This window comes from Erinaceus europaeus, chromosome 6 (assembly GCF_950295315.1).
Source record: "Erinaceus europaeus chromosome 6, mEriEur2.1, whole genome shotgun sequence".
NCBI classification, from domain to species: Eukaryota; Metazoa; Chordata; class Mammalia; order Eulipotyphla; family Erinaceidae; genus Erinaceus; species Erinaceus europaeus.
The window spans coordinates 50,795,375-50,814,388 of NC_080167.1; the positions used below are offsets into that span (position 1 = coordinate 50,795,375).

The window sequence follows — 19,014 nt, forward strand, 5'->3', positions numbered from 1 at the left end:
TACTATCCCCCCAGCTCAATCTGGTCCAGTTCTGTGCCCTAGATCATAGCTTGTTTCCAAGGTGTAGCATCAAGGCTGTTCAGTATTCGCAGTTTGAAATGCCAACTAATTATGCCACACAACTTCCTGAACGGAGGGGTTTATTCTGGGTGTGAGCAGAACCTAGAAGATGGCAGTATCATGTCTTAAGAAAACAACTGGACCTCAGGCTGGGCAGGTTCAGAGCTCAGAAAGCAGTGGATCGTTGGGACAGATGGGGCGTAATCACACTGCCGTCTGGCTGGGTAATTCAATTCACATGACCTTCCGTGGCCGGAAGGGGTTCTAGTCAAATCAAGAAATGATTCACCAGAGTTTGGTCATCATGCAGCTTGTTAAACTTGAGATGACAGTGATATACACTGGTGTCTGGAGGTCTCGGAGTATGAGATGACATCCTCAGACAATACCTCCTCAAGTGGCAGTCTCCTAATTTCTTTATCCCTAGTGCTGCTGACAGGGGGCCTTCCTACACTGTCAGTCAGTGTCTTTTCTTAGTGACAGGCTCCTACCCAGAACTCGAAGATAGAAGAAGCTTGAGTGTGTGTGTGTGTGTGTGTGTGTTTTGCAGGATGGTGTCTGGAATGCCTGCTCACCAACAGGACCACTTATCATTTTTCATTTTAATTTAGACAGGACCTTGTTCACAACCAAAACTTAATCTTTTTTTTTTTTTTTTTTTTTTGCCTCCAGGGTTATTGCTGGGGCTGGGTGCCTGCGCCATGAATCCACTGTTCCTGGAGGCTATTTTTTTTTCCCCTTTTGTTGCCTTTTTGTTCCCTTTTTGTTGTTTTTTATCATTGTTGTGGTTATTATTATTATTGTTGTTGTTATTAATGTATTTGTTGTTGGATAGGACAGAGAGAAATGGAGAGAGGAGGGGAAGACAGAGAGGGGGAGAGAAAGATAGACACTTGCAGACCTGCTTCACCACTTATGAAGCAACCCCCCTGCAGGTAGGGAGCTGGGGGCTTGAACCGGAATCCTTGAGTCAGTCATTGCACTTCATGCCATGTGCGCTTAAGCTGCTGCACTACCACCTGACCCCCTCACAACCAAATCTTTATTTTTCCTTTCTTGGGCTGGAAAATTAGCATAATAGATATGCAAAAAAGACTTCCATGCTTGAGGCACCAAAAGTCCCTGGTTCAATACAGGGTACCACCATAAGTTAGAACTGAGTAGTACTCTGGGAAAAAAGATAAAAGAAAAACCCTTTGGTGTACTGCACCAAAGTAAAAGACTCTGGGGTGGGGGGGGGGGCATTCAGGTCCTGGAACATGATGGCAGAGGAGGACCTACTGGAGTTTGAATTGTTATGTGGGAAATGGGGAAACATTTCCCCAAATGTTATGCGTGTACAAACTATTGTATTTTACTGTCAACTGTAAACCAGTAATCCCCAATGAATAAATTTTTAAAAATTAATAAAATATTACATTGTAAAAGAAAAAGAAAAACCTTTCTTTTTATCATCATTTGTGGTTTCACTACTCTGGGATGACTTTTCAGAGAAAGAGAAACAGAGACAAAGAGGGAGAGAGAAAAGAGAGAGACAAAGAGAGAAAGACACCATAGCACTAAAACTTCCCACAATGCAGTAGGACCCAGCTCAAACCTGGGCCTTGCACATGGCAAAGCAGCACACTATCCAAGGGAGCTATTGTGCAGACCCACAGTCAGGCCCTAATCTGCTCCTGCCTTCACCATGCCTGTTTATATTGATAATATGAATCTCTCTGCTGTGCCCACCTTTGCTGCGGGGTGCTGCTCCATCTCAGTGGCTATCTTTTCACAAATGGTCTCATTACAGTGACAGTGCAGGTGGCATTTCTTCTGTCAGGACCCTCACAGGATCAGTACACAGCATGAGAGCTCAGCACAATGTTTGGGGACAAGGCCAAGAAGCATCGTAGGGGCAGGTGATGGTGCACCTGAATGAGTATACATACTATCATGCCGAAGGATCTAGGTTCGAGCCCCCCACTCCTCACCTGTAGAGGGGATGTTTCATGGGCAGTGAAGCAGGTCTGCAAGTGCCTTTCTGTCTCTCTCCCTCTCTATCTCCCCTTCTCCTCTCAATCTCTCCCTCCCCTGTCAATTTCTCTCTGTTCTATATATAAAACAGAATGAAAACATGGGGGCCAGGTGGTGGTGCACCAGGTTAAGTGCACATATCAGAAGCACAAGGACCCGGTTTGAGCTTCCACTCCCCATCTGTGAGGGGATGCTTCCCGAGCAGTGAGACAGGTCTGCAGGTATCTATCTTTTGTTCTCTCTCTCTCTCTCTCCCTCTCCCTTCTTAATTTCTCTGTCCTATCAAAAAAAAAAAAAAAAAAAGAGTGGCCACTCAGAGCGGTGGTTTTGTTGTGCAGGCACAACAGCCCTGATGGCAATAAAAATAAAAAGATAAAATAACAAGAATAAAACTTTTTAAATAAAAGAAGCATTGTAACTGTCACTGTAAAGAGCTGGGGTTCTGTTTTGGCATGTTTTACCTGCTGATGTCTGCTTCTGCTCTTCACAGGTCTGCTGTACTGACTGTTCAACGTGTGTGTGTTCTTTGCTTTCAGGATTAAGCACGAGAACATCGTGGCCTTGGAAGACATCTACGAGAGCCCCAACCACCTGTACCTGGTCATGCAGCTGTGAGTAGCTCCTTGCCTTCGTATGTGCCAGCCAGCGCATGCAAACCCCAGACCTTGATCGCCAGATGTGGGGGGCTCGGTGGGGCAATGGGAAATTATGAGAACTGAGGGACCTGGAGATGTGTGGAGGGCATTCTGCACCCCTCAGTCCATGGCAGCTCCTGACAGGATGTCCCACAGCACTCCTTTATCAGGCGTCCCAGCCCCCAGCCCCTCAGCCCATTGCTCTGCAACTTTGGACTGTGCAGGGCCTGGATGCTGCCTCCACTCTGGCCTGCAGGAGGAGCTCTCCCTGGCCTTCATCTCTGGGAACACTAGGGCAGGGGACAGGTGACAGCCTGTGCTTTCTCTGACCCTTCCACCCTCCCACTGGCAAGGAGTCAATCATACATGCCACCAACTGAACACTCACAGACAGATGTAAGGGAGTCAGACTGTGACACTACCACCCCTTAGAGTATGTCTGTACTCCAGGAATTCTGGGGAGGACCAGCAGAAGGATGAGAAAGCTGACTGTATAGGTAGAGATTAGACTTGAACATGTGGTTTAGAATGTAAGGTGATACCACCACCACACACACACACACACACACACACACACACACACACACACACACACACACATATCAATGCTTTGACTTTAAGAGCTGTTGTTCCTGGGACCTGGGATCATCCTGGGACTAAAATGCTGTCGTGATGGGAACTTTGTCAGTGCCTCACAGTGTACTGGTGGCCTAAACAAGCACATTTTGAAACACTGTATTTCTGAGCTAAGGGATAGACAGGGATGGATGCCTATGGAAAGTCTACTTCAGTTTCATTCCTGTGTGAACGGTGTCCAGACCTTGGGTGTTTGCGGCTTGTTAGAAACACTGAAGTTAAGTTTGCAACTTATTTTTACTTGAATGTTCCAGTTGCACAAGGACTCGTGTTAGCACATAGGCAAGTGTTCTTCTGGGCATCTATTTAATCCTTCACCATCTTTAAACCCACTATGGCTTGCTCATGTAATTGTTTTGAGAGCATCCAAACTGGAAGCATGCGGATGACATCTTTCTGTGAAATGACTGTCATGGTGGGGATAGCTAGGTGGTCTGCACACTGTGTGCTCTCGCCAGCTATAAGATCAGCTTATAGAAAATTCTGTCTGTGTCTGCAGCACCAGGAATAAGGGTATGAACCTAGAGCCTTGTGTGTGCCCAATAACGCTTAGCAACTTTCCCAGCTTTTTATTTTTTTATATTATTATTCTTTACTTGTTTTGAGAGCACAAAAGAGAAGAGACAGACAGCACCTCTCTAACATCCATGGAGCCCCCCCCCCCAGTACTGTTCATGGTGTCCCCATGTGGTGCTGGGGCTGGAACCCAGAGCCTCATGAATAGCAAGGTATGCACTCTCCCGGTGGGCTAGTCCCCAGCCCTGGGTTAATAAGCAGTCTGGGACTCCACAGCACCACACTAACTCCTAATGACCCAGGTACAGTCTGTCCTAGCTCCTTGCTGCTGCTTATTTTCCAGTTGGTCACCTTCTGGCTCTTCCAAGAGAGAGGACCCAGCTCTGCCCACTGCTGGGTAACCCTTGGAAGCTCTGTGATGGTGTCACATAGAGTCCACACCTAAAGGACTGGGTGGACTGCTTCTCCATCAGCTGACTGCCTAGTGGGCATGACATTTTGGTGACAAGAAAAAGCCCCTTACCGATCAAATGCCAGTGCTGTGTGAGGAGATTTTCCCCCTCCTCCCTTCTAAGTTCCTTCCCTGGTCTTTGAATTGCACTGACAGACTAGCAGGAGAAAAACAGATCAGTTATTCAGTGGATGTGGAGGGGGGAGTCCCATAAAAACATGAGACTCCAGGAAGCAGGCAGAGGGTGTGGCTTTGAGACAAATGGCGTGTGTGAAGGATTGATTGCCTGGATGGGGAGCTGGGGCAGGGTGAAGCCTAGGGAAGAAGGAGCTAGCTTGATTCATAGGTCTTTGCACTTTCTTCACAACTTCTGGTGATGAGGGCTTCTGTCTCATGGGGGCTCAAGCACCTGATTTCAGGGAGAGTGAGAGCCATGGGTCCTTCTGGTTCTGAAGCATCTGTAATTCAAAATGTTAGTTTGTTAAAAATGACATATTTGGGGAGGCACATTCTTCTCCCCTTCAGTAGTGTAAAGATTGTGTGTGTGTGTGTGTGTGTGTGTGTGTGTGTGTTGGTGGGGAAGGTGCTGGTCTGGTAGTGGGACACTCGGTAGAGTGCATGTATTACAATGCACAAGGACCTGGGTTCAGGCTCCCAGTCTCCACCTGCAGGAGTAAATCTTCACTACCTGTGAAGCAAGTGCTGCAAATGTCTCTCCCCCCTTCCCTTTCAATTTCCCTCTGTCTCTATAAAAATAAATAAATAATAATATTTTTAAAAAGATGTTCTTGGGGGCAGGAAGTGGTTCACCCATTAAAGCACATACTTCATCATATTTGAGAGCCCAGATTCAAGTCCCCTGATATCACCTTTCCCTTTCCTCCTCTCTTTCTCATTAATAAATAAATTAAAATGTTGAAAAAAAGAATTATAGGACCTGTTGTGAGCAGGAGAAGTAAAACAAGTTAGGGTCCCACAACTAAGGGTAGACAGGTAAGGAAGGGGGAATGTATCCATTGGTATGAAGAGATGGGATCATATCTTAAGTCTAAGGGAAGCAGTCAGTGGATGTGATGTCCAGGGGAACAGCCATTTGTCTTTGGGGGTAGTAAAGGATGTCCGTGGCATGGGTGATGTTATAAAGGGAAACATCTTTAAATTATTGGCTGACAAAGGCAGGCCTATGGTGGCAAGACAAGATACACCAGTTAAGTGTACAAGAATATGTGAATGTTAATTCACATAGGTTGGATATGGAGGAACTTCTTACAGTTTAATACCTTACCATATGAACAGATGATTCCTCATATGAAGGCTTGATAGCTGTAATCACTTACTTGTGAAAAACAATAAAACTTGTAACAAGTTAGAGGTTTACTATAATTGACTTTGGACTATAAACAGACTCAGGTTACTTAGAGAGTTAACGCATGTTAGTGACAATGGTTTTAACATTTAGAGTACTCTGAGCAGATGGGTCATACAAAAATTTTTGGTCATTCAACACACTCACTCACAAAACACAACTGGCCAGTCATAACATAAGACATTCAGGGAAGGGGTAGGAGAGAGGGCTCTGTGAGCCAACTTTTGTTAGTTCTGCCATGTCATATTATGGATCCTGGGATGTATCCTGCATCTAGTCCTCTTGTATTTCTTGTTCTTCAGGGATAACAGTGCCATCATGAGGGTATTGTCGGACATGGTGAGCAGGAACCCAGACAGGTTTAGAGTAATTATGTGGGAAAATGCATGCAAAACCTCTTCCCATGGTCAATAGAGGGTCAGGCCCTTTCCAAATTTTATCAAGTGGGTCTTTCCATTTGACCTTAATAGATGGGAGAGTAGATGGTGTTTGCCAGTGAAGAATAATAGGAGGTAAGTCCGAGTTATTGTAAATATTAAAGAGATTTAACGTAGTTAAGGCTTTTGCTAGCTGGATATTGGGGGGAGGTAAATTCCTCCTTTATCTTTATTTAATTGAGCCTTAAGGGTTTGATGGGCCATCTTGACAATGCCTTGTCCCTGTGGATTATAGGTAATGCCTGTGGTATGAGTAATGTTCCAGAGGGAACAAAAATCTTTAAATTGTTTGCTGGTAAACGCAGGTCCATTGTCAGTTTTCAGTTGAAGAGTTAAGCCCATCACAGCAAAACAGGAGAGCATATGGCTTATAAGCTTTTTAGAGCTTTCTCCTGTCTGAGCTGTTGCCCAAATAAATTTAGAAAAGGTATCAATTGAGACAAACACATATTTTTGTTTACCAAAGTTTGGTATGTGGGTGACATCAATTTGCCAAATAGCATTAGCTTTTAAGCCTTGAGGATTAACACCAAGAGTCTGAATAGCAGATGTTTTTATGAGACTTGCACAGGAAAAGCATGTAGCTAGGATATGTTTTAATTGTGGTAACGGAACATCAGGAAATTGAGCTCGAAGGCCTTTAAGATTAACATGGGTTAGGGAATGAAAGTCAGCAGGATCAGAGACAGAGACTAGGAGAGCTCCTGTGGAGGCAAGGCGGTCAGCTGCAGCATTCCCTTCGTACAGGGCACCAGGAAGAGGGCTGTGGGAACGAAGGTGCTGAATATATAGTGGTTGGGTTCGAGAAGAGAGCATAGAGGCGATTTGAATCAAAAGAGGGAAAAGTGGGTTGTCATCAATTTTCACATAGGAATGAGCAAGCCATGGAAGTAAGTTAACAGTATACACACTGTCAGAAAAAAGGTTGAAGGATTCTGGTACAGCTTTTAATGCAAGGAAAACAGCATAAAGTTCTTTGTACTGAGGGGAATTCTCAGGAAGCTCAGTAAAGAGAGGTTTAGGGGGTTGTTTGTCCGGGTAATATATAAGGGCAGCAGCTCCCTTTTTTCCACCATCAGTGAAGACTGTAGGAGCAGAAGGAATGGGATCTCGAGAGAAAAGTTTAGGTGCTAATAGAGGCAAAAGAGGTAAAGAACCTATCAATTTATTAGAAGGAAAATGGTTATCTATTTGTCCTGGAAACCCCACGAAGCTGATGGCAAAGCGGGAATGATGGCATATAAGCCACTCTGTATCTGTGAGAGAAAAGGGCAGAATAATTAAATCCGGTTCTTTCCCTAAGACCTGCACAGACCTATTTCTCCCTTGGCGAACCATGAATGCTAACGCGTCTATCTCAGTGAGGAGTCTTGGAGCTCCACCTACTGGCATGTGAAGCCACTTGAGAACCCCATGGTTCTGCCACAATGCCCCTACTGCTGTGGGGGTGGAGTTAAAGATTAGAAGGTTTACTGGAGAGGAGGGGGAGAATCGAACAAGGTGCATGTCCTGGAGGGCCTGGTTAACCCTTTCCAGTGCGAAGGAGGCCTCGGGAGTTAACTTACGTTTTGAGGAGGGCTGTTTATTTCCTTTTAACAGGTCAAACAGTGGTTGGAGGCAGCTTGTAGGCGGATAGAGATACTGCCTAAGCCAATTTAAATTTCCTAGAAAACTTTGTAAAGAAGCAAGAGTAAGGTTAGAAGGAAAGGTGACATTAGGTTTTAAGGGACGAATTTGTGTTAAAGAAATCTCTGAACCTAAGAAAGATATTGGAGGAATTAGCTGTATCTTCTCGGGAGCTACATTAAGGCCACTTTTCTTTAATGCAGAAATGAGAAAATCATGTAGGGCACAGAGATCTGTATCTGATTTTCCCCATATTAATACGTCATCCATGTAATGAAAAACATTAAGGCCCTTATGGATATATGGGAAAAGGGCAGATTTAACAGCCTCTTGACAAATTGTAGGACTATTGGCCATGCCCTGGGGCAGCACTACCCATTCATATCTATCGGTAGGGCTGCCGTTATTCATAGAAGGAACAGAGAAGGCTAAACGTTTACAATCTTGTGGATGCAAGGGAATAGAGAAAAAACTATCTTGTATATCAATAGCTATGATTGGAATTCCCGTGGGAATTGCAGAAGCAAGAGGCAAACCCCTTTGGGGGGTGCCCCAGACCTGCATGGTTTTATTTACTGCATGGAGATCTTGGAGGAGGCGCCATTTTCCCGAGTGTCTTTTAATCACAAAGACGGGAGTATTCCATGGGCTTCGAGAATGGCAAATGTGTCCCAAGGACAACTGCTCTTGGACGAGCTCTTTTAAAATTTCTAGTTTATCCCTAGGTAAAGGCCACTGTTCCACCCAGACAGGCTCATTAGAAAGCCAGCTTAAGCGGGGTGTTTGGCTATGAACAGTGGCATTTAGTATTGGGGGTGCTGATTAGATCTGGTCTCGCAGGAGCGGGTGTTACGATCTGCAGAGGCATCTGTGGATATCCTAACATCAAGACATTCTAGAAGATCCCTGCCCAGTAGGTTGGTGCTAATATCAGCTACCAAAGGGCAGAAGTGTCTGGTAGAACCTTCCGGGTCTTCCCACATGAGCGAGTCTTGTGTGCGAAATGATTGGGTCACCCCTCCTACTCCATGTATACTGGGTCCAGGGATAAGTTCCAAATCTTGGGGAACCTCTTCTTGCCTTAAAATCATCTTTGCTGCCCCCGTGTCAATCAAAACTTTAAAAGGAATATTGCCAATCTTCACTGTCATAGAAGGGTGACTCCACTCCACAAAATCTCAGGCCCCAAATTTGTACCATTCAGGGGCAAACCATCTTTATGAAATTGGGACCAACAATCTCTCTTCCAATGAAACCCCTTACGACATCTTAGACAAACAGTATGTGTCCTCTGGCTCCCTGACTGAAAGTGGGGTTGCTCTGACTGGAGGCGTGGTCGCTCTAACTGGAGGCGGGGTTTCCCTGACTGGAGGCGTGGTCGCAGCTTATCAGGACATTGGTTATGCCAATGTCCTTGGCGACCGCACTGAAAGCAGGCCCTGTAGTGATTACATGGAGTAACTGCATAAACCTGTGTCATAGCGGGTGCCCCATAAGTACCTGATGTAAGTTCCTGTGTTGCTAAAATCCAATTATCTGGGTGTAGGTGTTTAAGATTAAGGCATGCCTGACGGAATTGTGGTATCATGCCTTCCCAGACAATAGAGCGCAGGAGTAGTGAGCAGACATCAGGATTATAAACCTTTCTCTCTAAACTTGTCTTCACCCTTGAGATGAAGCTCGCTAATGATTCATCAGTGCCTTGGCGAAGAGAGTTAATGGGAACTGATGAATCTACATTGGGTGGTGTCATCCTTTCCCATGCTTGTGTTGCGCAGATGCGTACCTGTTCAAAATAACCGGTTGGAAACCTGGCTTCTGCCTGCTGAGCTCCAGATTCATAAGCTCCTTCTCCAAACAAAGCATCAGAATCCCATTCTACCTGTTTGTTACTATTTTCCTGCGATTGTCTAGAGCACTCATCGTGGAAGCATGCCTTCCACTGTAGGTAGAGGGGGTCTGGGAGTGCAGCACGAGCCAGGTCCTTCCAATCCTGCAGCGTGTTAAGATGGTGGTAAAAACTCCTTAAAACGGACTTGGTCCATGGAGCGTGCATTTCGTCCTCCCTGACCGCTTGCCTGAGTGCTCCGAGCTTTTTAGAGGAGTATGGCTGCCACGGCTGAGGGTTTTGTTTAGAAGGGGCCACGTTTACCAGGAAGGTGTGGATTTGGTCCGATGGCGCGGGAGAGGGAGCTACAGAAGTGGAAGGTGCCGTGGAAACTGCTGTAGTGGCCGCAGGGGAAACTGAACAGGGGTGGAGTCAGAGAAGCAGAAGGGGAAGCCAAAACCGGGGCAGTAGGAGGAGGGGCTAATGAACTGGAAGCCTCAGGGGAAGCAGGGGGCGGGGCCAGAGAAACAGAAGGAACTGAACACGTGTCTGCAGGGACAGCGGGTGAAGAGGTCATGGAAGCCACAGAAGGAACTGAACACATGTCTGCAGGGACAGAAGTTTGGGTGCTGACTGCAAATCTCTTAGGTCATTTAGGTTGTAATCACATATCTCTTAACTCTTGTATCTCAGGAGAAGCTGAACCCTGGGCGGCAGGGGTCAGAGGAGGAGCTTCCGAACACGTGTACATTTCTGTGGGAACAGAAGTTCTGGGTCTATCTGCTGATCACTGAGGGGGTCTGAGTCTTAAGCACATGTGCTTTAACTCTCGTATCTCAGCCTCAAGGTCACTTATCCTCATGGCAGACCACGTTGTACATATCTTGTAAGTGGCTACCACAGTTATAAAAATCCAAGGGGTAGCGAAAATTAAACCGTCTGTGAGAGTGCGAATCTGTCCCAGGGCAGAAGGAGATAATAACTGGGACACCTCCTCATAAAACGAAAAAATTCCCATGGTGGAGGGAAACATGGGGCCACAGAGGTGGGCGGATGCCACTTACCTGTGTCTGGGCGGCTTTCGGGGACCTCAGGCCGGGCCACCCAGCGGGGCGTGGGTGCGGAACATGATGGGAGCCAGATGTTGTGCACGGGCCGCAGAGAAGAGAGAGAGGAGGGGTCCGAGCGAAGAGGAAACACAAATCTTTATTTGCTCTGGCACCTCAGAGTTGGGTGCTAGAGAAGCAGGTTGGACCACGTGGAGGTAGCGAAAATGGCCGCCTCACGCAGTAACCTTTCTTGCGTCTGAACACCAGAGTGAAGTGCTGGCAAGAGAGCGAGGTGCGGAAGAAGAAAGGCTTTTATAGGAGCAGCTTTCGTGAGAATGAGAAGGGGGAGGAGTAACCATAGCACTCCAGGATAGGATAATAACTCTCATGAGAATGGAAGGGGGGAGGAGTGACCAAAGCACTCCAAATATCGCGGGGATATAGACAATGCCCTGAGGGCACAACATGGCTGAACAGGCACTCCGAGAATGTCCCAACTCTTGCGGGAATAGCCTGAGGGGACAACATGGAAGATGTGACTGCATTGGCACAATTTCCCAGCATCTGTTTCTCTCTATCTGAGGATGAAAATAAAAAAAGAAAGGGTCCACCTGCAGTGGTGGAATTATGTAGGCATAAAGCCCCAGTGAAGCCCGGGAAGCAAAAAAGACAAAGGTGAACAAATCAGTATGTTCAATTTGTTGGTGGTGCAAAAAAAGTCTTAGTATTTCATTACAGGGCTATGCATAGTCACACCTGTGTATCTGTTTGTGGAACTCTAACTCTAAATCAGTTCAGAGCACCCCCATGTTGAAAGCTCCAGCTCTGCCTCTAACTGCCTGTTTCTTTGTGGGCATCTCTGGTATCTCTGGAGACAGTGTCTCATTTGAGAAGATGTAACAGAACAGAGTTCTGGGAAAACTTCTGGTTTGGTTGGGGAATTTTTGTAGGCTTTGTGGCCATATTTTCTTGTGTTTTTGGTTGACAAGCCTAGTTACTTTTTCTTCCTGAGACACATATCTTTTCTGCCTTGGTCAGTGAAAAATGAGGTCTTGTATCTATTTTTTTTTTTAAAGTTTAGGAAGTCCTTGATTTCTAAATACTTGGGATAGATTTTGCACACAGCATTGGAAGGGACTGTATTTCTCAATATTTGCGCCTGGGAGGCCTCTGGTCTCCTAGGAGACATCATCTTGGGCTCAGACGTGCAAAGATAATAGGAGGTGCTAAGCACCCTAATTTTATTACTTGGCTAATTGCTGTTTCGATTCTCAGCATTGGAGCCTACTTCTTCCTGTGTGGCTGCAGAGACGACTTGCTTGTTTATAGAGGTCTATATTTAAATTTTATTTGGGTTTTAGACAAATATCTTTCTTTTCCCCAGGATGCTATTTTTTGGAACACTCACTAGATAGTGTTCGGTCGGGATGACATTGTGAGAAGTTCCTGGGGAGAAGTCAGCTTGCGTGGAGTCTGTTTCTCCTCTGAGTCTCCTGCTGGAATACCAGTCTGTATATACAGAAACCATGAACAGATATGCTCTCCACTCCTTCTTTATTCTAAATTGGTAATAGTGTAGGGTGTAAAATATACTTCAGATTGGTACAATTCAAAGGACACCTCAGAACAACTTTTAATTTAAAGGGAGAGATTGCATTCCCTATTGAACTACACCACGATTTCAGTCAAGCAGAACTGATCTTTCTTCCTTTCTTTCTATTTTTTATCACCAGGGTTATTTATCTCTGATACTCATAGCCTGTAGAACGAATCTATCACTCCCAGAGGCCACTTTTTCTTCTTCACTTTTTTAAGATTATTTATTTATTTATTATTGGGTAGAGACAGAATAATTGAGAGGGGAGGAGGAGATAGAGAGGGTGAGAGACGTAGAGACATCATTTGTGAAGCTTTCCTCCTGCAGATGAGGACCAGGGGCTTGAACCTGGGTCCTGGCTGTAATGTGAGCACTTAACCAGGTATGCTACCACCTGACCCCCACAATTCCCACCCCCTCTTTATCTTTTATAGGACAGAGAGAAAATGAGAGGGGTGGAGGAGATAGAGAGGGAAAGAGAAAGAGAGACACCAGCAGACGTACTTCAACCTCTTGTGAAGTTTTCCCCCTGCAGGTGGGGACTAGGCCTTGAACCTAGGTACTTATGGATGGTAACATGTGTGTTCAACCAGGTGTGCCACTGCCCACCCCCAGGTTTACTTTTATATAGGAGGTGACTCCAAATTTCCCATCCTTGGCCTAGATGCCTCCCCTGAATCCAGGCCTGAACATTCAGCTTTCTGTCCAGAAGCCCCAGTTGAGTGTGCAATAAGCTTCACTCACTAACCAGATCCAAAGTAAATTCCAGAATTTTCAGGAAGCCAGCCTCTCCCACTGTCACTTTCATCATAGCTAGGGGCAGTCACCTTCTTCCAAGTGCTCCCACCCAAACCCACCTTGACGCCCCCTTTGCCTCTTCCCTCTACTCAGTGCAGACTGTGTGGAGGACCTCACCATGTTCTCTCGTCTTCACAGCTCCCACCCTGGGCCATTGCTCTTTATTAGCCCAGCCTTCTCCCCCTGCACCTCTCCTCTGCCCTGATCTTCCTTCTTGGCATATGGTTGGCCAGCCTTAGTCTTGCATTGTTGAACTCTCCAATTTGTGTCCCATCTCAGGGCAAAAGACTGTCACTGTTGCAACCTCAAATGTGCCTGTGTCCTGGTCCCTGGTCACTCTTGGACTCCAACTTCCATGTCTCTGTCCTTCTTTTACTGTCTATAAGCCTGCCACCCAGATCCCTCTGTTCCCATGATGCTTTTTTTGAAAGACTTTGCCATAAATGTCTCAACACTGTTGTGGAATGAAAAAACAGATTTTTAAAAATTTTTGTCTATAAAATGGAAACACTGACAAGACTGTAGGATAAGAGGGGTACAATTCCACACAGTTCCCACCACCAGAACTCTGTGCCCCATCCCCTACCCTGATAGCTTTCTTATTCTTTAACCTTCTGGGAGTATGGACCTAGGGTCATTATAGGGTGCAGAAGGTGGAAGGTCTGACTTCTGTAATTGCTTCCCTGCTGAACATGAATATTGACAGGTCGATCCATACTCCCAGCCTGTCTCTCTCTTTTTCCCTAGTGGAGTTCTAGGGAAGTGGGGCTTCAGGACACATTGGTGGGGTCGTCTGCCCAGGGAAGTCCGGTTGGCATCATGGTAGCATCTGGAACCTGGTGGCTGAAAAAAAGTTAACATATAAAGCCAAACAGTTGTTGACTAATCATGAATCTAAAGGCTGGAATACTGCAAATGAAGATTTGGGGTCTCCATTTTAGAAATAACTAGTAGGTCTATTTTAGGTATATTCCAAAGGGCCCATGACTATACTATTTTTTTTTGCCTGAGCAGGTGGACACAAGTTATTATCTGGGGAGATGATGCTATGGCTGGAAAAAGGTCTAGAAAGCTGGATCAGGGAAGAGAGTATCTCCAAGATATAGGAAAAGTGTATAAATATTGTTGACTGTAAACCTCATCAATTTGATCTGGGGCCAGTATTCAGCCCAGGAGCCTATGTAACCTCTGCATCCCTGTAGGTCCGAGTTTGCATTCTGTGGTCATGAGTAGGAATATTCCAAGTTGCACCAACTTCAGGACCCATCTTCCTCAGGTGATAGAGTATGTTGTCCAACACCCCTTTGGAGGATGGAACATTCTCTACCATTGTCAATCCACAATGAGGGCAAAGTCCTATGGAGGCCCCCAAAGGGGCCCATTATGTTGTTCTTGATGGAGATGGCCAGTGACAATGGAGAGAGGGATCTATTTGAGGTCTAGGCCCATAATGTCTGTGTGGGAATCTCAGGACTCCCTGACTAGGGCCCCAGGTAATGGGGTGGCCTGATAGTGACTAAAGAGCCATCATTAAAGTATGCCAGTCTCTTGCCCTTATTCAGCTTTTGTAGTCCTTACTTTGATAAGGTTAGCTTTGAAGTGTAATAGAAGGTAGGTGAGGAGGGTATCTAGGTCTAAGTAGAAATTATTAGGTACTTTATGGTATCTTCTAAGGCCTTTCTACTTGCTTCATTTATTGACTTACTGCAAACTTTTGTGTACTTTTGCTTTCAGGTATATATTTTGCCCTAATTTATGGATGTATGTGTACATATGTCCTATCTCATGGAACCTTGTCTATATCTAGTTGTGAGGAAGTGAACCACCTGAAATGGATTTAAGGAGTCCTATGAGAAAGGAAAGGTCTCACCCGAGTAATGAATCTGAAGGGTTGACATTCCATGCCTGACGTCTCTGGACACAATCTGAAGTGAAGCATGCCGAGGTGGTACTGGTTGCATAGATTAGGTTGGGATCAGCAGATGCAGTATCAGTTGGTATGAATTGAGAGAAGCATGCTTGAAAGTGAACCCCACCCTAGAGTTTCCAAGACTGGGAGAAATATGGACTTTATAGAGGAAGCGGGCGGTTCCTGCTGTCTTATGGTTTAAGAAAACAATGGATGGTTATTGCTGTAATCAAATTATTTGGCAATTGGGTTAATTTTGAAAATCCCATTGTTAGGATTTGCTGTATCGTACACGACCTCACCATAATTTATGTTCTTTGACATTATTTATATATAGCTGTATCTTATAAAGTAACACCCTGGTTGCTTCTGTTCTCCCTCGTCTAAGCTTTTAGAAGAGTCAACATTTCAAAGAGCAAGTAATAGGAGAAGACTTCAACACCCCATTCTCACACTTAGATGAACTAAGCAGAGAATCAACAAAGAAACAGATTCTACCCCAGGTCACCTTTCCTTGAGATTCTCTCCTGTTCTCCTGCCACCACACACTCACTGTCTTGTCTCCAGCGGCAGGTTGGTTGAGCTCACAAGCACTTACCACCATCAGACCATCCAGTTCAGCTTCATTGTCTGCTGGAACAGTGCCTACACATCTTGGCAGGCTCTGAATAGGTGTCTGTTTGATTACTTACCTGTGATAGGAATTTCAGTTAACATTACTGATTTACTCATTTAATTGTTGCAGCAAAATTACGACGGTCATCCTGGTGTTATGTGGAGAACCCAGGCCTGTGGGTCACCCAGTGTATGTTCTGAGCCCTCAGTCAGTACACTTAATGATACTTTCCTGGGAGAAGCTCTTGGGGGTAACGTGAATGCAATTAGTTCCATTACCTGGGCAAATCTACTTCTGATTTCAGTGAGTATCTTAAAAGCAGAGCCAGCTAGAAAGTGCCCAGTGTTTTGTATTGGTTTATGCAGGGAAGAGAGCAACAGCATCTCTGTCAGTAAAATCACAGCATGTCCTGGAAGCAACCTCAGTTCACTCACAGCAACAATAGTGCTTCTTTCTTCAGGAACTTCTTTGTTAATGAAGAAATGGGTGAATGAGTGCCTGGGAAGTGCTCCTTTATGAATGAAGTTAATGAATGTGTATTCGTGGCAGCTTATCCGTGTGTTTGTTGCCTGTTCCATGTGAGGTAAAGCATTTCCTATCTCTCTAACATCCTTTTCATTTTGTGGCTGTGTTCAGATAGTACAGCCTGTTCCCTGCTGAGCTCAGAAAACTAATGATTAAACAAACACATGCTCTGTCAAGAAATCATAATGTGACTGCTGAATAGTCCACGGCATGGAAATTTTTATGCAGCATTCTAGGGGAACTGTGGTCTGTGGAAACCCCTGGCTGGCGCAGAAAGAGCTCCCTGTTGGTGGGGGAGGTGCCAGTGTTAATGTTGTGTGGTGGATTGGCCTTCAGAAATCACCTTACTCTGTGTGCCCAGGAAGAGCCTTAATTGCTACACAAATGATCATGCTCAATAGGAAGGGCCAATAAGAGCGCCCCATGTGCTTCTCTGGTGCATCCTTTTCCATTTTCTTGATTAAAATTTTAAAATATAGGGGCCAGGTGGTAGTGCACCAGGTTAAGCGCACATGGCATGAAGCACAAGGACTGGCACAAGGATCCCGTTTTCAGCCCCCACTCTCCTCCTGCAGGGGGGCTGCTCCACAAGCAGTGAAGCAGGTCTGCAGGTGTCTGTTTTTCTTTCCCCCCTCTGTCTTCTTCTCCTCTTTCAATTTCTCTGTCCTATCCAGCAACGACAGCAATAACAACAGCAACAACAAAATGGAAAAAATAGCCACCAGGAGCAATGGATTCGTAGTGCCAGCACTGAGCTCCATTGATAACTCTGGGGGCAAAAATAATAAATAAATAAAATATAGAGGAGGGGGGAATCCCTTTGAGGAATACATACAGTTAGGGGAAAAAATCCTTTAACAATGGAATACAAATCACTCATTTGTATTTATAACTATAGTAAATAAATAAAGTCGTGGGCCACATACTCAATGGAGCACTATTCAGCAGTTTTAAAAGACTGTGTGTCCTTTGGGACAAAATGAATAGAACTGGCAGTGGTTATGCTTGGTGAAATAAGAAAGTGAAGGACAACTACAGGATGATTTTACTCATGTGAAATATACAGATTTGAAGCACATGAACTTGAAAATACATATCCTATATTGATGGCCTTGGGAGAACTATGGTGATTACCATTGTGGGGTGGGGGGCAGAACTTTGGTGGTGGGAGTGGTGTGGAATTACACTCTTATCACCTTCTATATCACTATTTTTTAAATTTTTTATTATCATTTATTTATTATATAGAGACAGACAGAAATTGAGAGGAAGGGGGAGAGAAAGAGACACCTGCAGCATTGCTTCATCACTTGTGAAGCTTTCCCCCTGCAGGTGGGGACAAGGCTTGAACCCGGGTCCTTGCGCACTGTACATTTGCACTCAACTAGGTGTGCTACCACCCAGCCTCTGTACATCACTGTTAAATCACTAAAAGAAAATATGAAGTAGACTAGTACCATAAGAGGTCATGAAGATCAAGAGAAGAAATCTGAATACTATTCCAGCTCCTGGTGTCTCTTGCTCAGGTTCAATATGTCCTTCTATAAGCCTTCTATTATCTTAAATATATATTTAAATAAACAAACAAACAAATAATAAAACAAGGGAATTCTTTTGTAAGTAGCCAGACATAACTGTGCAGAAAAAAATAGTTTCTGTTTCTGATTCTTTACTATATTTCCATGTAACTTACCAGCATTTCATTTTCAGCCCCCACTGACTGAGGGACTGAGGACCTGGGGAGGAAGCACCCTTGAGTGAGAGGGACTGGGACTTAGCCCATGGCTGTGCTGGGCATGGGAAGGAGTGAGCACTGTAGCTGAGGGGTGGCACAGAGAAAGAACCTTATGGCATGGAAGGACTCATGTGGGGGGATTTGTGGGGAACCAGAGTATGCGGGTTCAGTCTAGGGTGAGGGCCCAGCGGGTGAGAGGTTTAATCTGGGGAGGATGCAGCCTGTTGGGATCCATCTTTGGGCCTTCATTCTGTGGGGGATGGGAGTGGGGGGGAGGGGAGTTGTCCTATGGGGAGGTCACCCAGCTGGAGTGGGGGTTTATGTGACATTGGTGCTGAGTTTGCTGAGAAGTTGGCTGAGTAAATTGCTGCTTCTTTATCACGCTCCAGTCTAACGGCACCGTGGGGTTGTTGGGAATTGATCATCATGAGCTGATTTTGTTGTTATGCAAATGTCTGAGTGTGTAACTACACAACCTGGATGGAGCCATATACTACACACCTGAGCGATAGGTTGGAACTTGTTGGAACCACTGTTGTGTATGTGGTTCATCTTTGACCGAAGTATTAAGTGATGCATGACTGCATTTAATATGCCATATTTTTCTTTCACTACTGGAAATGAGATAGAAATGAAATAGAGATTGAAGAAGTTAAAGAAAAAACCAAACTTTAGATTCAGTTTTACTGGGGTCAACTCTGTGAAGATGCTCTATAGAAATGTGGCTATTGAGATCTACTTTATTTTATTATTATTATTATTATTATTAGGAAGTGTTTACTTGAGTCTGGAGCCTTAGACTACTCGACCATCCTGACACACTATTATTATTGTTGTTGTTGTTATTATTATTATTTAATTTCTTTATTGGGGAATTAATGCTTTGCATTCAACAGTAAATACAATAGTTTGTACATGCATAACATTTCCAAGTTTTCCATATAACAATACAACTTGAGATCTACTTTAATGTAAACATTCACAACTATGAATCATCCTCTGAACACTGCTTTGGTTGTTTCCCATAAGTTTTGGTGTGCTGTGTTTTATTTTTATTTATTTTTTATACTTGTTTTATTGTTGTTGTGGTTGTTATTGTTGTTCTTGATGTCATGTTGTTGGATAGGACAGAGAGAAATGGAGAGAGGAGGGGAAGACGGGGAGAGAAAGACAGGCACCTGCAGACCTGCTTCACTGCTTGTGAAGTGAACCCC

General features: G+C 44.9%; 1 protein-coding gene across 3 annotated transcripts in view; it reads left to right on the forward strand.

The window, feature by feature from the left end:
• CAMK1D (calcium/calmodulin dependent protein kinase ID) overlaps window positions 1-19,014 on the forward strand; it is a 268,432-nt gene that overhangs the window by 185,838 nt on the left and 63,580 nt on the right. For all 3 annotated transcript variants that reach the window (XM_060192177.1, XM_060192176.1, XM_007524625.3), the window contains one exon: window positions 2,613-2,687. In XM_060192177.1, coding sequence (XP_060048160.1) covers window positions 2,613-2,687 — 75 coding nt within the window. The remainder of the gene's footprint in view (window positions 1-2,612; window positions 2,688-19,014) is intronic.